The following is a 19,878-nucleotide window of genomic DNA, read 5'->3' as shown; positions in this document are numbered from 1 at the left end:
CTTAAATCCTACAATGGAGTTATAGTAGTTTGTTAAATTTTAATTTGGAAATAGAAGATGTATCTTAAAGGAGTAGGAGGAAGATAAAGAGTAGTAAGGTCATGAATGACTAGAAAAAAGCAACAAAATAAGAAAGTTCAGCAACAGTGGACTACAACTACTCCTAAATGTCATTTATTTGCTAGTTTCAAACCATGGTGATAGGTTTCTTACTTCTTTGAGTACGGACAACAGACATAGCGTTAATACCTTCTTTAAAGGACAAGTGGAAAAACAATCCTATTACAGGGTAAGGAAAATGTAATTTAATTGATCCCCCAGTGACTTTATTACTCTTTCTCAGCAGAACTTTTCTTTTATAGTATATGTTTAGAAATAAAACCAAAGAGAAATTATACACTTACATAATTTTGTGCTTAAAAACCAGTTGATTATCTGCATCACCTATGACTAAGGTAACATAGTGAGAATCTGGCGCTGTTCTTTTAGTTTGCAGCTGTTTAAAGTTTCTTAATATAACGGTCACTAATATTTCTGCCATGGTATCATTATATCTTGCAATCTTTAAAAAAAAAAAAAGATAGACATAAAAAGTGTTAAAAATAACCTTACTGCTCATATTCAGTTCCAAGTCAACTTTGGGTAGATTTATTCCTGAAAAGACAATGAAAATACTTAACAAACAAACAAACAAAGAAACACAGAAAATATTACCTGTTCCACTTCAAGTTCATATTTTGGTAGATACATTACTGTCTCTTTTATTTGCGTTCCAAAAGGGGGATGTCTATTTAAAATCTAAAAACATTTATATCATTATATTCTTACCACAACACTAGAAGTTCTTTTAGCAAAATATAGAGTAATGCTTATTACCTAAAACTTTAAATAACTTATGACCACAAGAAAAAGAACAATTTTTAGAAGAAATAAAGATATAAAAGGTAGGCTTTAAAATTTAGATAAAATTCACATAACACTAGGAATATGTAAATATTAAATACCAGTTCAAGCTCCCTTGCATCCGTTTCTTCTATTTTTTTAAAGGAGGTCAAGCCAGCATTTACCATTGCATTTGACAATGTTATACCTGTGGAAAATTAATCAAACAGCAGTTTTTAAACAATCCATTTTAAACTAAATCTATACTTAAATTTTTAACATTAGTAAAAAAATATTCTAAAGATCTAGAATAAGAATTAAAAAAATTTTTTTTAAGTTTTCAGTTGGATTATCTGGGCTGTGACATTTATTCAATTGCTCATATTTATTTTTTCAAACTAAAATAAAACATGTATTGACTTTATAGAAGAGGAACTCTAGTCCACATGATGACTCAAACCTTATTTTTATCATATGTCATCTACAGAGCAAGTACCAAAGATTCCTACTGTTATACTTATGTTTGAAAAAAAACATGATTCATGGATGGGAATATTGCTTCATAAAGCTATGGTTCTCTGAGCATTTCTTCTTCTTTTTAAATGTTTATTTTTGAGAGAGAGACGGAGAGAGCACGAGGGAAGAGCAGAGAGGGAGATCCAAAGCGGGCTCAGCACTGACAGCAGAAAGTCCAATGTGGGGCTCAAACTCACCAACTGTGAGATCATGACCTGAGCCAAAGCCAGATGCTTAACCATCTGAGCCATCCAGGTGCCCCATATGAACACTTGTATCTTAGAAAGAGTTCTCTGTTTCTGTATTGAAATCAGATAATTTTACTCTTCTGTCTAAAATTTCCAATACATTTCTATTACATTTAGAATAAAGTGAAAATTTCTTACCATGGCCAAAATCCTTTACATATCTGATGTGACCACAGCCTACCTATCCCATCTAATTTCCTAACATTCTCCTCTTGCTAACTCTCTAGCCATATTGGCTTTAATTTTGTTCTCCAAATACATCAAGTTCATTTCCATATTTGTATCTTCCCTGTTTTTTTATGCTTTAAGAAACTGGAATTTTAAATTCTTACACTCGTAAATGAATTTAACCAAACCCCCAAACAGGAGATACTGTCAGAAGTCACTATTTCTTTCTCCATATCTTTAACTAGCCTTGGGAATTTCTCTTATTCATTCTTAAGATACAACTTTAGTGTTAATAATTCCTTCATGTTCATTTTCCTTCAAAACTTTTCCGGAATTTTAATTTTTTATAAACATTGTTGAAAATCAATACATATTCATTTTTTCCCCGATACTCAGTAAAAACTTAGATTTGCTTTTTTGTTTGGATTCCCTCACTTTTCTATCATATGAGTTTTGCTGGACGATTTTTGCTTCTTTCTCTCCAGCCGTACATAAGTGTGAAAAATACATTAGTGTTTGACAATTTGGAAGGGAAAGATTGACAATATTTTATAAAGTCAGACAGACTGGCTTTTCCAAATTTAATGAAAATGTTATTAGTAATCACTTAATCTAATATCAAAAATTTCTATAAGTTGCCATTTCCTAAATGTTGTAAGGAACCTTGAAATTTAGAACTTATCTTTGTGAGATGGGTGCAGCATTTGGTTTGCCAGGACTTCCACAGAAAGGTGAGCCTTAATGTCAGGAACCTCTCCTCTAATTTGACTTTACTTTTACCAGCCAATCCCTATTTTCCCCCCAGAGGACTGATCAGTCCTCTGCATCCCACTGATTTCAAACCTCCAGGAAATAAAAGGACTTCCTCACAAAATAGCTGGAGAACTTTGTTCTAAGGAATAATGAGACAATCCCTAATAACCCAATACATATATTTTTTTAATGTTCCTCAAATGCATATAAAATTATAAAGCTAACAAAGCGGTCAGTCATGGAATATAACAACTCTCTTCTTCTTAGAGTTCTAGGTATCTAGGAAGGAGTAAGGATCACAAAGTCAAAGGCACCAAGCTGGAAAACTCTAGAGGACTTCAGTTATATCCCAATCTTTGTAAATGACATCTTCTATACAGTTTTCCAGTTCATAACCCAAGTTCAATCTCAACAGATAGGAAATAATTAGGCACGTTTTTTTGTACTGATCTGCATTTGAACTGCAGATCAGTACAAATATTGTGCTGTTACTGGGAAAAAAAAAAAAAAGGAAAAGTTAAGATATAAAAACATGGCATAATTTTCTGTAATGTATTAGGAATGGCCAGGATTGCTAGCCCTGTAATTAAAATCATTGAGATCAAAACAAAATAAGCATAAAAGTGGAAAAGAGAGCAACACAGAATTACCCAATCACTAAAACAAAATTTCACTCTTGGTTTGAGAACAAATTTAGAAATAAGAGCATTCATTTTTATTGGGTTTTCCAATTGATTTCAAAAGGAATCCTTCAAGGAGGAGGAAATGAAAATCAGATTTTCAAGAGAAGTACAGTACCTTATTTAGGCCTACAAACACATTTTTTCTTAAAGTCTATAAACACCACAGAATAATTATCCTAACAATAAAAAATAAAATAAAATGCACACATTGACAAATTGCCTTCCTGTATTCAGTACCTACCAATTTTTTCCAGCTGTTTCGATACATATAGAGAGTTTTCCCAAAGTTTACATCTAAAACATTTAGCTAAAATCAAACTGTTCAATAGCACAGCAAACTTCTTTTCTTGAACAGCCACAAAATCTGACAACCCTAAAAAAAAGTTTACAATGTTAAATCTAGTATACTAGTTTACTGGAAAAAATACTGAAATTCCATTAATCCTGTAACATACATCTTGTAATTCGTGAGCCATTTCTGAAAATCTTCGAGGTATCTTGGGTCAAACCAAAGTCTTGTATGGGAATGCATCCCAGCTGAGCCTGAATAAGGCTAAGGGAAAGAAATTTCATGATTTCCTTTTAAAAACTATTATCTCATAGTATTTAATATCATTTATTGAAGTATCTCTTCTTAGAATTCCTCTCTGCCTTCATATCTGTGACACTAGATGATTCTATCATTATTGTCACAAGTCATTGTTGACTTCCTCTTTCCAATGTCTAAAAGTCTCCTTCTTCGTCTCTCCCAGAATGCCACTATCATTCAATACACATTTATTACGTGTTTCCATACTGCTATCTTTATATACATGGATCTCATTCAAGCTAACTTGAAAACTCCTATGGAGGAGAAACTTAGCTTCTTTTGTATCATTTACCTTGCTTTAACAGAACTCAAAAATTGTTGGTTCACTTAAAAAGTTCACAAATTATCTATTTTAATGGAAGTCTAAGAGTTCTGGACATTAATTTCACATCTATATTCTAATACCTTGTCTTTATGTAACTATGTTCTTTTTGTAATAAAGAAAACAAATTTAAAATAAGTTTTAAAACTAAAAAAACTTTCAGAAATATGAATCACAAACAGTAGTCAGTATTTTAAGACATTTAACAATCATCTTTACCAATTTATTTTCATTTCTCTTGTTTTAATTCTTCCTTCCATTGGAAATCTGTAAATAAAAACACAAGGCAAAACTTTTATAACTACTTATTTTAACTAAATAAAACCTTTTAAAATTATATAAAACATATTTAATTTCCATACCTGATAGTTACCCGATGTGGATCTTTGTTCAATGTATTCAATGTTTTCTTTTCATTTATCCTTAACTGCACATCTACAAATTCCTTGCAGCTGGCTATCATTGTAACCTATAAAATTTCACATTTGCCCATTTATTTATGTCCATTTTTTACTTCTTTCCTTTCACCCTCTTTCTCCATATTTACTTTTCTTTTTAAAACATTTTTAATGTTCATTTATTTATTTTGAGAGAGAAAGAGTGGGGCAGGGGCAGAGAGAGAGGCAGAGAGAAAAAATTCCAACCTGACTCCACACTGTCAGCACAGAGCCTGACACAGGGCTCAGTCTCATGACCCTATGATTCATGACCTGAGTGGAAATCAAGAGTCAGACACTTAACCAACTGAGCCACCCAGGCACCCCTGTATTTACTTATTTTTCATGCTGCCTAGGGACATCACAGCTTTATCATTTAGCATAACAGAATTAAGAATTTGCTGTATACTTTTGCTTCTTTAAGGATTCATTCATTCACTAACAAGTGTTTACAAGTACACCTGTCATACACTAGACATTACTCTAGACACTGGGACTATGCCAATAAGATTGTAAAGATTAACAAAATAAAATTTAAAATATTCACTCCAATGCTACCATATAGTGAGCACTCAATAATGTGGCTCTCATTTCTACTACTATTATATTATTATTCACCCTTCTGTAGTTTGCAAATCATTATCCTGAGACTAATTTTGTAATGGAAAGAATGTTTTAGATATTAAGAAATCTATGTTATAGAGCCTAGTTTTGTCAGATGGCTTTGAGCAAAGCACTCTTTGTGCTTTGGTTTCTCACATCTGTAACATGAAACTAATATCTGTTCTAATTCTCTTACACACTTACTGAACTCAAATTAAGATGAGTTAATTTTAGTTTAATATTAAATATTAAGTTAATTTAATATTACTCTTGATTTCTTTAGTTAAGAATAATATTTACATAAAATACAACATCCTACTTTTCATCAATTTTTGTGCAATTTTTGATATAATAATCTTATCACAGTACTCAACTTAGATTATTTTAAATAAAAATTTATGGTTGGGGTTCCTGGGTGGCTCAGTCAGTTAAGTAGCCCAAGTCTTGATTGTGGCTCAGACTGTGATCTCATAGTTTCTGAGTTTGAGCCCTGCATCTGACTCTGTGCTGATAGTGCAGAGCCTGCTTGGAATTTTCTCTCTCTCCCTCTCTGCCCCTTCCCTGCCTGTGCTCTCTCAAAATAAATAAATAAACTGGAAAAAATGGTTAAATTTGAGAATAAAAATAAGTATCTTGTTGCATATTCATGTCCCCTAGAAAGAGAGAAAGGACCAATACAGTCACTAGGTATCAACAACATGACATATGGTTCTATTTACTGCTGTAGCGGTGAAGTTGTCCCCACTGCTGATATCTCAGTTTAATTTTGTTTTCACTCCCATTTTCTCCACAATCACTGCTTTTTTCTGGTCTATCACCAATACTATTCTACTTCTACTATTTTTGTTATTCTGCTTCAAAAGACTTAGGGAAGAACTGCAAGTACGCCGCATACGTGACCCTCATGGTCTGTCATTCACAGGAAGAAACTGGCCTAATATATCATACCACATCATCCTGGACCTTTCTCAACAAAGTACACTTGGTAGCCACTACCAAGGTAATTGGCATTATCATGTAAGTTGAAAGGCAGTTTCCATCCATTACTTTGGGATGTATATAAATTTTCTTAGCCCTGATACAGAGATACAATTGAAAATATATTATAAAGAGTAATATTCCATATCTTGGGTTCAAAGTGCTTGGAGACATAAGCACTATCAGAAATGCTTTCTTGGGGCATCTGGGTGGCTCAGTTGGTGAAGTGTCTGACTTCGGCTCAGGTCATGATCTCACAGTTTGTGAGTTCAAGCCCCACATCTTGAGCTGTGCTAACAGCTCAGAGCCTGGAGCCTGCTTTGGATTCTGTCTCCTCTTTCTCTGCCCTTCCCCTACTCACACTCTGTGACTCTCTCTCTCTCTTTTAAAAATAAATAAACATTAAAAAATTTTAAAAAAGAAATGCTTTCTTATCGCTCAATCTTAAAATTGCAAGAGATATGCAAATTAGTTGTTTCCCCAGTATTATTTTATACTATGTCATTACATATTTATTTTCTAGTGACAACGAATTTACCAGATCTAATAAAGTTTCTTTTCCACTGATGGAACAAAACTTCTTCACTGTCTCAAATGTAATGTAATACCAAGCCATCAGTCTTCCTGCCTCTGTGAAAAAAGATGAAAAAAGGAACACTGACTCCATCAGTTGAAGCAATCTGCTTTTTCATCAGTTTAACAAAGAGTCCTTAACATCTATTCTGTGCCTGTGACATCATCAGATAAAAAGACACACCAAAAAATCTCAAAGACACAGTGTCTGGAATTTATAGATTGGCTAGGGAGATGACTACATGCAAAGTAGCTAGACTAGAGGACAAAATCCAGTTAATGATAATATTTACATATACAACCTTAAGTACAGAGGACATTAAACCTAAGAGAATGGTCAGTGTGGGATGGCTTGGTAGAGAAAATGGGGCTTGAGCAGAATTTTGAAATAACGAATATGCCTTGGCAGAAAGGAAATAAAGCTGTCATGACTCAGTAAAAATTAAGACTTGTTTATCAAAGGAGTACAGTTAAAAAGATATCTTTAGAATACGGCAATGAGAGATATGGCTTGATAGTGACTATGAGTTCAGGTCAAACTGACCTGCTTCAAATCACTGCTCCATCACTTGCTGGGTAGGTGATCATGTGCAGTTTATTTTACCAGTTTCTTAACGTAACTTGGGGGTAACAGAAGTACGTATGTCATAGGTTTGTTGTGAAGATTAATGCAATAATACATGTAGTGTACTTAGCACAGGGCCTAACATTCAATAAACATTACTTTTATTACCAAACCATGATAAGCAATAGAATATGAGGGCCTGAAAGAGCCTTGAAATACTATTAAAGGAGTTTAGATTTTGGATTTGATTTGTAAAATAACAGAGGACCACTTAAAATTCTTATGCAATACTGTAATTAAATTAGAGTTTGAAAATAAATTATTTTGGAAATAGAACATTGTGTTGGCTGGGGGTAGCAAGATGGGTAGAGTGGGGGTGAGTAAATGATGAAATAAAATTCATAAAAAGCTACTGGTTTCAATTACAAGTTGTCAAAAACATTACAAAGAATTTCAAGCATTGTGAACACACACATACAGAAAACAGCTGGGAAGAGAAAAATGGCATATTGCTTTTCAAGGAAACAGCTAACATTTATGTATGTGCTACAGGTTTTGCTAAAGAAGGGAAGAATTTGACATTCCATCAGACATATAGGCATCAGGAACATGGTAGAGTAGAAAGAACTAAGAATCAAGAATAGAGAAGTAGCCAGGGCAGCTTAGAAGCCACTTTATCAATTAGGATCCTGATGGATTTGCCAAAATAAGGGTGATGCAGTGGTTCATAAAAGGGAGATTCTGGGAGCAGTGTGTGAGATAAAGAGACTATGGTTACCATAGGAAATAGCACTTTAGCCTTTAGGATACACTTAAAGATGCTCCTATTATTCTAGATGTTTGTAAATTAACATAAGGTTTCTCCCTGCCAGAGAAAATGAAATGTTTGAGAAAAGACTTGATACTGGCTGGCTTATTAGAAAGGTTGAAAGTTTCCTAGGTAAGGTATAAAAATAACTTAGAAAGGAAGCCATGAAGAAAGTGAGTCAAAGTACAAGGAATGGCAAAAATTTTTAAAGATTTGCAAGTGAAGGTAGAAATAAAGATGCAACTTGCTATCAATATAATGTTGAATGATGAATATTCTCTTTTTTTTTAAAGTTTACTTATTTATGAGACAGAGAGAGAAAGCATGCGCAAGTGGGAGTGGGGCAAGGAGAAACAGAATTCTAAGCAGGCTCCACACTGTTAGCACAAAGCCTGATGTAGGGCTCAAACTCATAAACCCTGAGATCATAACCTGAGCCAAAATCAAGAAATGGACACTTGATCGACTCAGCCACCCAGGGTCTATGATATACATTCTTATAATAGCAAATTCGGGATATTTCAAAGTAAAGTCCATGGAGTTAGGAAGTGGGATAGAAGTAGAGGCCATGAGAATGTCCCTCTCACATCTACTGCAAGAAGTGACTGACTGATGGCTCCAGATACTATGCCTTGAATCTATCATGATGTTCACGCCAAGATCATATTTCTCATGAGATGCTCCAAACCAATGACTAAACATGGCAGGAATATTGATGTAGGTCTGTAAAACATGAACCCCTTGGATAAGCAACTCTGACTTAAAGATTCTCCATCAACTAGGCTGACTGGTCTTAAGAATGCATTTTAGGTTAAAATTCTCTTTCCTTCTTTCCTTCCTTGAAGGGAACAATGCATACAACCTCATAACAAAACACTAACCTAAACAATTATCCTAATAAAAATACTTAAAAGACATGTTATATACTGATAAAGTTATAGAGACATACATGCATGCATACATACATGTAACACTTTGTGTTGGGTTTTTTTAATTTTTATTTTTTTAAATGTTTTTTATTTATTTCTAGGAGAGAGAGAGAGAGAGAGACAGCGTGAGCAGGGGATGGTCAGAGAGAGAGGGAGTCACAGACTGAAACAGGCTCCAGGCTCTGAGCTGGCAGTCAGCACAGAGCCCGACGCGGGGCTCGAACCCACGAACCGCGAGATCATGACCTAAGCGAAAGTCGGACGCTTAACCGACTAAGCCACCCAGGCGCCCCGTGTGTTGGGGTTTTTTTTAATAGCTTAATGGTGTAATAAGAGTAGAGGCTAATGAGTTATAAACACAAAGGACTATATGGCTTCTTTGAAGCCATAGTACATAGCCAACCTGGGCCCAGGGAAAACCAGGTAAAAGGGCATCATGTGAAGAGTTATATTACTCTGAGAACTCAGCTACTTTCAGCTAGATTAGTGTATTTTATGTTAAGCTGTTATGACGGTTAATTTTATGTGTCAATTCAACTGGCAACCGGCAACAGAGCGCTTAGATATTTGGTCAAATACTATTCCGGCTGTGTTTGTGGGGGTGTTTTTGGATGAGATTAACATTTGATTTGGTAAACTGAGTAAAGCAGATTGCCTTTCCTAATGTGGGTGACCCTCATCCAATCAGTTGAAGACTTAAAGAGAACAAAGAGACTGGCTCTCTGGCGTAAGAAGAAACTCCTCCTGCCTGCTTTGAACTGGGACATTGGTCCTTTCTTGCCTTTGTACTTGAACTGAAACATTGGCTCTCCTTGGGTCTCAAGACTGCCAACTTTTGGACTGGAACTTACACCATCAGTTCTTCTGGTTCTCAGGCCTTCACGCTCAGACCAGAACTAAGCTATCGGCTTCTCTGGATCTCCAGCATACTGACTACAGATACTGGGACTTCTAAGCTTACTTCATGTAAGCCAATTACTTCTGATAAATCTATCTACTGACTCTCTCTTTCTCCCCCCATAATTATATATATGTATGTATTGTCTGGACATATAATGACAGAGGAATTAAAAAGAAACCAAAAATATCAACTATTTTACAATCTTAAGATTGTTAAAATGTTTATGAGGCTGAGAATAATAGGCAAACAGATAAATTTTCCTAACTTTGGACAAAAGAAGCAAGAACTCATGTTTATAGCAAAATGTTTTTACACTGATTATCCCATTTGATCATCACAACAAGGTAAGTAGGACACATAATATATTCCTGTTTTGCAGATGAATAAACTAAGGCTCAGTGAGCATAAGGTCACAACTAGCAAGTGGTAGAACCTGGAGTGAAATTCAGGAATTTGAAACCCAAACTTTATGTTCATTCAATTTCACAGTATTTCAAGTCAAATTAACTGTTAATTTCTGGGTATCAAGTTTCATGTTATATGTGTAAGTAAAGATTTCCAACAGAAAACTGAGCACCAAATTTTGTAGTGAAGGTGAGAGACCAGGATCAAAATCACAATTTTTTAAAATGTTTATTTATTTATTTTGAGAGAGAGAAAGGCCAAGTGGGAGGAGGGGCAGAGAGAGATGGGAGAGAGAATCCCAAGCAGTTTAAGCCCCATATGGGAACTGTGCCATCATCACTTCAGTCAAAATCAAGAGTCAGTCATTTAACTGATTAAGCCACCCAGGTGCCCCCAAATTACAACTTGAATTCATTTATGTAATGACTGTAGCTGAAGCTATGAAGGTAAATTATGTTTTTAAGAAAATAATCATAAACTTGGAATAAAGGTCAAAGTCTACAACCTCAAGAAACCCATAGTAAAGCAAAATGGTCAGCAAAGAGAGATTGATTATAGCACAGGACAGCCAAAAGGGTAATAAGAAGATGAAAATTAGTCAGGTGGTATTCACTGATGATGGAGAAAGAGGCAGACATGTTATACAGATCACAGCATAATTCAAGGGTAGAAGGAATGGCTTCAGTGTATTCAAGAATGCACAAGGAAGGAATGATAGTGAGAATTAGATTCCTGAGAGTGAAAGTACCTAAAGAATAGATGAAGTTACACTGTGAATCTCATGCGCCATCTACTGAGACACCCTACAATACAAAGAAGATAATTGTCACAAACAAAATTACATTTATCAGAATAAAGACCATGGGAGAAGGTAAAAAACAGTTATAAATCTAGGGTTTAGAGTAAGGACAATAAATTGTTTTAAAAACTTAACTTTATATAACAGAGATGAAAAAACCAGAGACGAAGAACACAATAAATGAAATTAAAAATACATTTGGTGAAATAAATAGCAGCTAGATGAAGCAGAGGAACAAATTAACAACCTGGAAGACAGAGTAATAGAAAGTAACCAAATTGAGCAAAGGAGAGGAAAGAAAATTATGCAAATTGAGAATAGTTTTAGGGAATTCAGTGATTCCATCAAGTGTAATAACATTTACATCATAGGGATCTGAAAAGAGAGAAAAGGGGCCATAAATTTTATTTGAAGAAATAATAGATGAAAACTTTCCTAATCAGGGGATGGAAACCGATATCCAGATCAGGGGGCACAGAGATTCCTCCCAAAATTCAACTCAAGAAGGTCCACACCAAGACACATAGTAATTAAAACAGCAAAAAACAGAGATAAAGAAAAAATTTTAAAACTTAACCTCATGTTAAATACAAGTAAAGAAAATGATACAAAGTCATACATTTCTAAACTATGGATGCAACATATAAACAATGCATTAAAAAATATAAGGATACATGTCAAATGCTAACAGTAGGATTCTCATTTTTTAAAACTTCTCTATACTTTCCAACATTCATTAAGAGTTAATTTGAAATAATGAAGTCAATATGTTCTATAAGAAACATCTAAAAACAAACTATTCTCTCTTCTATTATACTCCAAATATAATACAAAACAATGACAGAGAAAGAGAGAAAAGGACCCTAAGTACATACATCTATGTAATCAACGTTTGAATAATTAAGAACTGGCAAAAGGGGGGTATCTACAAGAGTTATAAGAGATTTGAAGTGACCCAAAGATTTGAGCATTTCAACTCTCTTCAAAAAGGCACCAGAATCAGTGAAGACAAAGTCTGTACCTGCCAAAAAGAAGCTCTACAATTTTATAAACAGGACTCATACAGTATAAATAGATCATGCTAACAATGATGATACCTTGTTAACAACATTGAGACCACAATTTAATTTTAGCATCATCTAAATTTTAGTAGAACATATTTTAAAATTTAGTTTTAAGCAACTGTTAAATTTACTAACTGATGGAAAAATTACCAGTTGGTTTGAAATTAACATCTTCATCCATCCTAATCAAGTCCAGAGATGATAAATCATTCAGATTCTTCAAACATAATTCTGTTCAGTAAGAAGAAACATATTTTTTATTTTAGTAAGATAAGAGAGTATCACAAAACAGAATTTATAATCAAATATGCTAAAGTTGTGTATCTGTATATTTGCTGTGGGAAAAACTGTAGTCTCTACTTAAGTGATAAAAAAAAAAACCCACATTAAATAAAAGAGCCAGCTAATGGGCTAAAAAGGTTTTCTAACAGTAACAATAATCAAAATAATAGTAAGTGATGAAGTAACATTTACAACTTGAAACTTTCAATTTTAACAAGGAAATTTGTATTTCCTCATTTAATTCTCAAAATAACACAATGAAGTAGGTATTAATATTATTTGGTATACAAGCTAGGAAGCAAAGAAACAGGCTAGGTTATTGCTCTAGGTCTATGTAACCACTTTCTATCTGACTTCCAATATGGCATGGTGTTCTTTTTTTCTTTTTTTTTTTAAACTGTTATCAAATATATATACAAACTATAAAGAGTCAAACAGATCTATAAAGAGTGTTCAAAAAACACCAGTCTTTCCCCTCCTCTGAGTCTGCCCTTTTTTTGAGGCAACCACTTACGACTATTTCAGCTGATGCTTTTAGTATGTACTTTGGCATCTCTAAAATTCCACTATTGCTACCTTTTAAAAAATTATTTTAATGTTTTATTTATTTCTGAGAGAGAGAGAGACAGCGTGAGCAGGGGAGGGTCAGAGAGAGAGGGAGTCACAGACTGAAACAGGCTCCAGGCTCTGAGCTGGCTGTCAGCACAGAGTCCGATGCGGAGCTCGAACCCACGAACCGCGAGATCATGACCTGAGCTGAAGTCGGACGCTTAGCCAACTGAGCCACCCAGACGCTCCCAGTATTGCTCCTTGAAGGAACTTTTGAACAGGTAATAATGCAAGTTCACTCTTACTGACTGATGAAGATTAGAGCAATTATAGTAGCCTGCTGCTTACAGTGCGTTCATTGTTCCATGCTATAAAGCTCGTAAGACTGGAGGTAGTTCAGGGCAGGGAGTGGGAACACCACAACCTTCTCAACTGTAAAGAGGGCAGCCACTCACAGAAACACAGTCCTTAGAAGGCAAAATTCTTTGAGAAATACTTCAGTTTAAGCAACATTACTTAGGCGGCTTGATAGTTTAAAGTATTTGGTTGAGTAAGGCTTTGAAGTCTGCTAATTTTCTTAATTACTATTAACTTTTAGTAAAGTAATCGGTCAAAGAAGAATGCTTACTACGTTACATACTGAAAGCACTATTCTAAGCTTTAGGTTTAAAGCAGTAAACAAAAACAATGCTCCTTCTCTAAAGAACTTACATTTTATTGAAGAAAACAATCAGTACACAATTTAATAATAATGTTTCAGGTACTGAATGGTACTATGAAAGAAAATAAAGCTTAGAGAAAGAATCTAGAATTTTTTAAGCTTTTAACTAAAGCTTGTATGTATGTCCGATATAAAGCTATATAATGTATCTGATACAGTAAGGATAAAGTCCTCCTAAGTTTCAACATAAACATAATCACCTTTCCAACAACAGGAAAACAGCAATAATAGCATGGAAATTGTTTTACCATTCTCTCTGAAAAGGCAGATTTACATAAGGTATAGCCCAGGAAGGCCTCTCTGTGGAGTTGATATCTGATCAAAGATCTGAATGAAATGAAGGTGCAAACCAAATAAAATACGTGAGAAGTGTCCTAGAAATAAGGAACACAGTGCAAGGACCTGATATGGAAACAAGCGTGGTGTGCTTAAAGAACAGCAAGAGATCCAATGAAGGAGAGGGAAAGTGACAAGATATAAAGTCAGAGAAACAGGCAGTGAGATATCAAGAAGGATTTGTGGGCTTATGCTACGAGTGATGAGGGAGCTATTGGAGCATGAAGACAAGAAAACGTAACAAATGTAGGAAAACAAAGGATCCTTCCTAAGAGATTTAATACAGATCTTCAAGGATACCAAAATATTACATTCAGTTATATAATAAACTTGGCTACTCTTTATAAGGAAACTTAGCTACCCTATAATGACTAGAGATAAGGCAAATATAAACTGTGGTTCTGCTAATTTAACAAAGTTAAATTAAAGCTTACTTAAACTAAATTAAACTTAATTATAGTTGTCAAAACATAGGAAGACATTTCTTGGGCTATCTCTGATTTCTTATGTTCATTATGATCAAAATATATGCATTTGAAAACTCCATTACAAAACTGGCCAAAAAACTAAAGGACAATACAACTATTTAATAGATCTGTTTCTCAACAGCATTATTATGAATATATGCTATTGCTTATCACCTTGTTTCAACTATATATATATTTAAAAAAAATTTGTAATGTTTGAGAGTAAGAGACAGAGGGCAAAGGGGGAAGGACAGAGAGAGGGAAAGACAGAATCTGAAGCAGGGTCCAATGAACTGTGAGATCATGACCTAAGCCAAAGTCGGACACTTAACCGACTAAGTCACCCAGATGCCCCAAGAATATATTCATTCTTTAATCAAGACAGTTTTACTGCTTCATTCTTATCTCTGCATTTTAATATACCATATGTGTATATCCAAGTAAAGAATAAATAAAGTTGGCTAAATCTTTTTAGATCTACACCAAGTGAGGGTCCGGACTAGCACTGTTGTTGTGTAGATGAATATCTATTCCTTGATCCTTTTTTTTTTTTTTCTTAAAGTAATCTTTGTACCCAGCATGAAGCTCTGGGGCTTGAGCTCACAAATCTAAGATTAGGAGATGCATGCTCTACTGACTGAGCCAGTGAGGTACCCCCAAAATGGCTAATATTTTTAGTGAATCTAACATTCTTTATTTTACTGACAGAGAGTCTCAATACAATGAAGAGGTAACAATTTCTAATCTTAATAAATGCTCAACTATCTTTGGATATCTGAAAAGAGAGATCATGAAGTATTATTGAGTGATAATTAAAGAATGAAGCTAGGGTTTGATGCAAATATGCCGTTAGCACAGATTAGGATAAAAAGCCCATAATGAAGGTAGGCTTATATTTTCAACTAAAATTAAACTAGAAAAGAAAAAATGAAGAGTTGTGTATCTACAGCCAATATTTTCAAAGTCAAGGATTATCTTAAAAATAAAAACAAACCAAGTTAACATATTATACAAAGAAAGATATCTGATAGAATAAATTAATTAATTCAGAAAAAAAGTATATGTGCTAAACTTTATTTGCATGTGAAAAATAGTTCATTTTTTTTCTGAGGGAAACAAATTTACTTTTTTAAAAAATAATTTACCAAAGAGTATTCTTTACTTTCACACTAACTAACCTTTTTCATTAAACTTTGGAAAACATAATTTTTTATAAGAAAATGCATCTAACCTTGTAATTTTGCTTCAATTCCATCTTTGTTCAATCCAGATGCAAAACCTATATAAGTTATGAAAATTCATAAAAAATAAAATAGAAAGGATTTAACTCATCTTTTATAGGCTCAGTTTATACCTGGTTAACTAAAAAAGAATAATCTAACTAAATCTTAAATTGGGAAAAAAAATCGCTCAATGAGTTAAAGGCTTATCTATAGAAAATAACCACTGTTGCAAAATCCTTTCAATATCAATTGGCTATCTTTTGCTTATTTTATAACCATGACCAGGCATATACTGTACTTTTTTCCCTTGGAGATCTTAAAGTTTTTCCTTTTAATTTTTGGGATTTTTTAACTTAGGAATACATTTAATTAAGGAGCTCTACTCTGAAAACCACAAGATATTGAGGAAAGAAATTACAGAAGGCACAAATAAATGGAAAGGTAGGAGATCTTTAAGTTTTAAACCTGTGTGCATTAGAATAGTATTGTAACAAGACAGGTTTTAATTGATATTCAGCAATTGTAAGTATTTTCACTTTATAATCTGTACCACATGAAGAACCCTCTGGAAGCAATATAACCACATGTATGTTAGCTTTATAAGCAGGATGCAAATTCCAGCAGCAACAGCAGTACTACATACTTTGAATTGAACACTAGTTCAGACAAAATTCAAGAATTTTTTTAATTTTAACTTTTTAAAACTAATTTTAGGCATTTTTGTTATTTTTATTTCAGTTTTTTTCTAAAAGATCTATTTCTAATGGTGCTGATTTCAAACTTTATTAAAAGACTAGAAGCATAACAGATAAATATTTCTCCCATTTGTCTACTCTTGCCTCTCAATGTATTTCTGAATGTTATTACTTTTTGCTTCTGTTACCTATTAGTGTCTGTAATCTATTCTGTGACCTAAAACTATACCTAATAGTATAAATATACCATCTGGCTTGAAAAATTTACGACTTTTTCAAATCAAAGTAACAAACCATAATGAGATGGATTTTTCAAGGCTCTGATATAAAGCAAAGTTGATCGTATCCATTCCAAAGCAATATTCACATCTGTGATGGTATGCAACACTATCTCTGCATTTAAATGTTCAATAAGATGTCTGTGTAAACTAACGGAAAAAAAATAAACCACTTTGATTAGTAATATGTATTTCAATGCCATAACCCTTACCTTTTTAAACTTCAATATTTTGAATAATTCAATAATATAATTGAATAATATACTCATTGCTATATAAAAAAACCATGAAAGATAACTTTCAAAATCTAAGAGAAAACCTTAACAAATGAGTTAAACTGTTAATTATAGATTTTTCTTTACTGTATACCTCCAGAAGACATCAAAAGGAGTGGGGAGTGAATTTTCTCCCAGAGTATTAAAATTATATACTTTACTAAAAGGTCCCAGATTGCCTCTCTATGATTAAACAAATTATAAAGATTAAACAAAATTATAAGAGATGTGAAAATTACAGTCTTCCTCATACTATTAATTTGGCCTTTTATAACAAGGATACATGCTACCACATGCTAACAAACTACTGGATAAAAAAAATTATGTTGTCTTTCTTTTTTCTTTTTTTTTTACTACTCAGTTTCTTAAAAGGATACAAACTTTCTACTTAGAGTATTGAAAAATTTCAAGAATATGGCCTTAGAAAATCTCCTATTCAAATTTCCTTTTAATATGTGAAAAGGAAAAATATAGGCTATATTAACATCTTTTTTTAATCTTTTTTTATTGATATGCTTTTATTTATTTATTTTTTTTTTTTTTACAAATAGTTTATTGTCAAGTTGGTTTCCATATAACACCCAGTGCTCATCCCCACAAGTGCCTTCCTCCATGCCCATCTACCCCCTCCCCCCTACACCCATCAGTCCTCAGTTTGTTCTCAGTATTCAAGAGTCTTTCATGGCTTGCCTTTCTCCCTCTCCCCCACTACGTCCCCCCTTCTTCTTCCCCTTGGTCCTCCATTAAGTTCCTCCTAATCCTCTTATACGTGCAAACATATGGTATTTGTCCTTCTCTGCCTGACTTATTTCGCTCAGCATAACACCCTCAAGGTCCATCCATATTAACATCTTTTTAGAATATTTTCTATATTACCTGCTTTCTACAGTGTCACTACAAGTTAACATCTGAATGTACTTCTCTTTTGTACTTAACCGAGTCATAATAACTGCAGTAGCTGTAGTATCAAACTGGAAAAAAGCACATAGACACAGAGAAATGTAGTAAAATAGAGTACGTGTTGGCACCAGTCCTCTTCAATAACTCATGAATTTCATTTTATATTAAACGGTCTCTGTCTTAAACAATAGGTCAGAAAGGCCTTAAAAATGCTTCTGAATTTCAATGTTCACTGAAAATTTAATTTAAAACCTTCCAAAAGTATAGATGCAAAACTATCACTTGGTTTCAATGTAATGCAATTTTGGCAATGGTAAAGTCAAAACAAACTTAGGTAACTGGATAAAAGTTGTAAGATTTGGTGTACTTTACATATAATCTAATTGATCCTATAAAAATCATGGATTTGGATAACAGTATTTTGACATTCTTTGAAAAGTTATTTTTCCTAAGTGTTCCCTTACTGCCTATATGGATGACTTAAATATTTGTTAGAACAGGACATGTTTTGTGATATATATGGGCCAATTTTTAATTGTCACAATACCTGGGGACCACTATTGGCATTTTGTGCTAAGACTCAAGGATGCTACACATTCTGCAATTTATGACAGTCTTACATAATGAAACACTTTCCGCCTAAAATGCAAATAGCATCCCCATTCAGAACAAAAAATAAATCAAAAACCCTCAAAACCAAAAAAATCATTAACAGCATATACCCATTCATAAACCCAACTATCAGCCAATGGAAACTTAGAGGGAGTAGAGGCAGTATGTCTCCTTCGGTGAGACTTATTTTACTTCTATTAAGTAGATTTTCCATTACATTTATTTTTAAACTTAATCTAAATATGAAATGTTAATCTGTTTAACAAAAAGTACACAAAGAGTTTTTGCTTTTCACCTTGTTTTAAAACAAGTTACAAAAATAAAATATTGTCACTTACTTGAGGTCGGCCAGCTCTACCAATCATCTGTAGAATATCTGTTTCACTGTACTCTTCAAACATTCCTCCAGCATAATGCATCGTAGATTTTATAACTACTAGGTGAGCAGGCAAATTTACCCCCATAGCTAACGTACTGGTAGTAACTGCAACGGATTAAGAAATAGTATTTTCAAGCTTTATAACTTTATTGCTTCAGGTAGACATCCGCTTATAAAATATATATTCTTATAAATGTAATAAAAACTCATACATAGGGAATTTAGAAAAAACAAAGAGGAAAAGAATACTACAATGCAAATAATAACACATCTAAAAACTATTAGATTCTTACTTTTCAAGTAGCACTGTGTTCAGTAACATGATAACTAAAACTGCCAAAAAGTTTACTGTAGCATGTGTATGCATGGGTAGTTACATAATTTTAGATTCTTGGAAGAAAAGCAGAAATAACTCAAAATACTTGAGCTTTTTCTTTTTTTCCTCTTAATAGTTTTCCGAAATATCTTATAATAGCCATAAGAATTTGTTTTACTTACAAAGAACTGGTAGATCTCCAACAGTGAAAGCTCTTTCAACTACTTTTCTATCTGACAACTCCATACCAGCATGATGATAAGCAACACCATGTATTAAGATATCTATAACAGAAATATATAATCTGTTATACACTGTTTACATCACATCAATAATTGACTCCTTTTATCTATAGCTGAAAATGCAATTCAAAAATAATCTCTAAACCTACCTCTCAGTTTTGAGTCTCTTATGGAATATGCACACTTCTGTAACCTATTTTAAAAATACCATAAAATTATTAAAAGTTATTCGCTAATATAAAAACTCTTAGTTTATTAATCATTTTAAAAGTATAGACATTAAAATATTCTCACAATACCATTATGTGAAAATCACCTTTAAGAAGTAGAGAATATCTAAATGTTTGTTTATTTATCAAAGGCGGGTAGGGGCAAAGAGA

General features: G+C 33.3%; 1 protein-coding gene across 1 annotated transcript in view; it reads right to left on the bottom strand.

Moving 5' to 3' along the window:
• Positions 1–19,878, bottom strand: part of HFM1 (helicase for meiosis 1) — an 85,299-nt gene that overhangs the window by 34,215 nt on the left and 31,206 nt on the right. The window contains exons 13-27 of the mRNA XM_077746102.1: positions 19,648–19,691; positions 19,439–19,540; positions 18,900–19,045; positions 17,926–18,020; positions 16,791–16,924; positions 15,810–15,857; positions 12,374–12,454; positions 6,718–6,809; positions 4,524–4,630; positions 4,381–4,428; positions 3,706–3,803; positions 3,492–3,623; positions 1,005–1,090; positions 715–798; positions 405–562 (exon numbers count right to left, since the gene is read on the bottom strand). Coding sequence (XP_077602228.1) covers positions 405–562; positions 715–798; positions 1,005–1,090; positions 3,492–3,623; positions 3,706–3,803; positions 4,381–4,428; positions 4,524–4,630; positions 6,718–6,809; positions 12,374–12,454; positions 15,810–15,857; positions 16,791–16,924; positions 17,926–18,020; positions 18,900–19,045; positions 19,439–19,540; positions 19,648–19,691 — 1,455 coding nt within the window. The remainder of the gene's footprint in view (positions 1–404; positions 563–714; positions 799–1,004; positions 1,091–3,491; positions 3,624–3,705; positions 3,804–4,380; positions 4,429–4,523; positions 4,631–6,717; positions 6,810–12,373; positions 12,455–15,809; positions 15,858–16,790; positions 16,925–17,925; positions 18,021–18,899; positions 19,046–19,438; positions 19,541–19,647; positions 19,692–19,878) is intronic.

The sequence above is a fragment of the Crocuta crocuta genome, unplaced genomic scaffold, assembly GCF_008692635.1.
Source record: "Crocuta crocuta isolate KB4526 unplaced genomic scaffold, BGI_CrCroc_1.0 scaffold48, whole genome shotgun sequence".
NCBI lineage: Eukaryota > Metazoa > Chordata > Mammalia > Carnivora > Hyaenidae > Crocuta > Crocuta crocuta.
The sequence above is the reverse complement of the archived record's forward strand: the minus strand, read 5'-3'. Positions and strand labels throughout refer to the sequence as shown.